Source organism: Perkinsus marinus, assembly GCF_000006405.1.
Source record: "Perkinsus marinus ATCC 50983 genomic scaffold scf_1104296950814, whole genome shotgun sequence".
NCBI lineage: Eukaryota > Perkinsozoa > Perkinsida > Perkinsidae > Perkinsus > Perkinsus marinus.
Window position 1 is genome coordinate 1 of NW_003209507.1, and position 906 is coordinate 906.

A 906-nucleotide genomic window follows, 5' to 3' on the forward strand; every position below is an offset into this window, starting at 1 on the left:
ATGACTTCCACAGAGGTCACCCGCCGGGCAAATATGTTCACCGTGACGTCAACTCGATGATATCTAACCATACCAAGAAGCGTTCGGAGTGTTGCAGGGAGCGGTCGCTACCTCGTCCCTAGGAAGCAGAGGATTAAGGAAAGCGCATTAGTCGGGTTCAATAATGTCACTCCGTCCACCATACACTGTTTACCAACAGACTGCAATGATGCAAAAACAGCAAAAAACCTGACATAGCTCGAGTGATGTACAATCTGTGGCTCGAGATTCAAATGGCATACGTTTTGTGCTGGGATCCTTCCTCGTAGTCGGCAAGGCTCCCCAGAACATTCCGCCAATTGCATATGGCTGCGGTACCCCCATCGTCACACCCACCCTCGCCCACGGGATCTCCCACGGTCCTCCATCGCACTGCCGCCTTCCTCTCTATAGGCTGGACAGAAATCTAAACAGGATTGTCCAGATGCTGCCATGATGGTGCATGACTACTTCCCCTTCCGAGCTAGGTAAGGCACTCAGTTGACCGGGCCGACCCTTTTGACAGTTGGCGAGCACGCTAGTAAGGAGTTTCAATACAGAAGTAACGTCCTCGAAAGGGGGGCTAAGCTCAGCTGGAAACTCGAGAGCAGCCGAACCTCCGAGGAACCTACGTAGGACGTACAATCAATTGAAGTTGCCTCTGCAAATCACCAATTAATAGCATCCATACGGGACTTCACTATGCTCGTATTCTCATCAGCCACGAAGGCTTTTCGAATTACTATGTCTTTGCCTGTGAAGAAAGGGGTCATAGAGAAAGTGATGTAGGCTAGTATACCTCCTATAGCCTCCTTCCGCTTGACAACCCATGCATCCTCAGCATCGTTCCATGGTTACCCCCAGTGTATTGTCGCAACCTGCCACTGG

General features: G+C 50.9%; 1 protein-coding gene across 1 annotated transcript; it reads right to left on the reverse strand.

Annotated features, from left to right (window-relative positions):
* Positions 1–268: 268 nt before the first annotated feature.
* Pmar_PMAR014782 (hypothetical protein) lies at positions 269–791 on the reverse strand (the record flags this gene model as incomplete). The annotated part of the gene is made up of 3 exons (XM_002777891.1): positions 269–445; positions 490–646; positions 691–791. 3 exons carry the CDS (start codon positions 789–791, stop codon positions 269–271), a joined length of 435 nt encoding a protein of 144 aa, XP_002777937.1.
* Between the last annotated feature and the right edge of the window lie 115 nt (positions 792–906).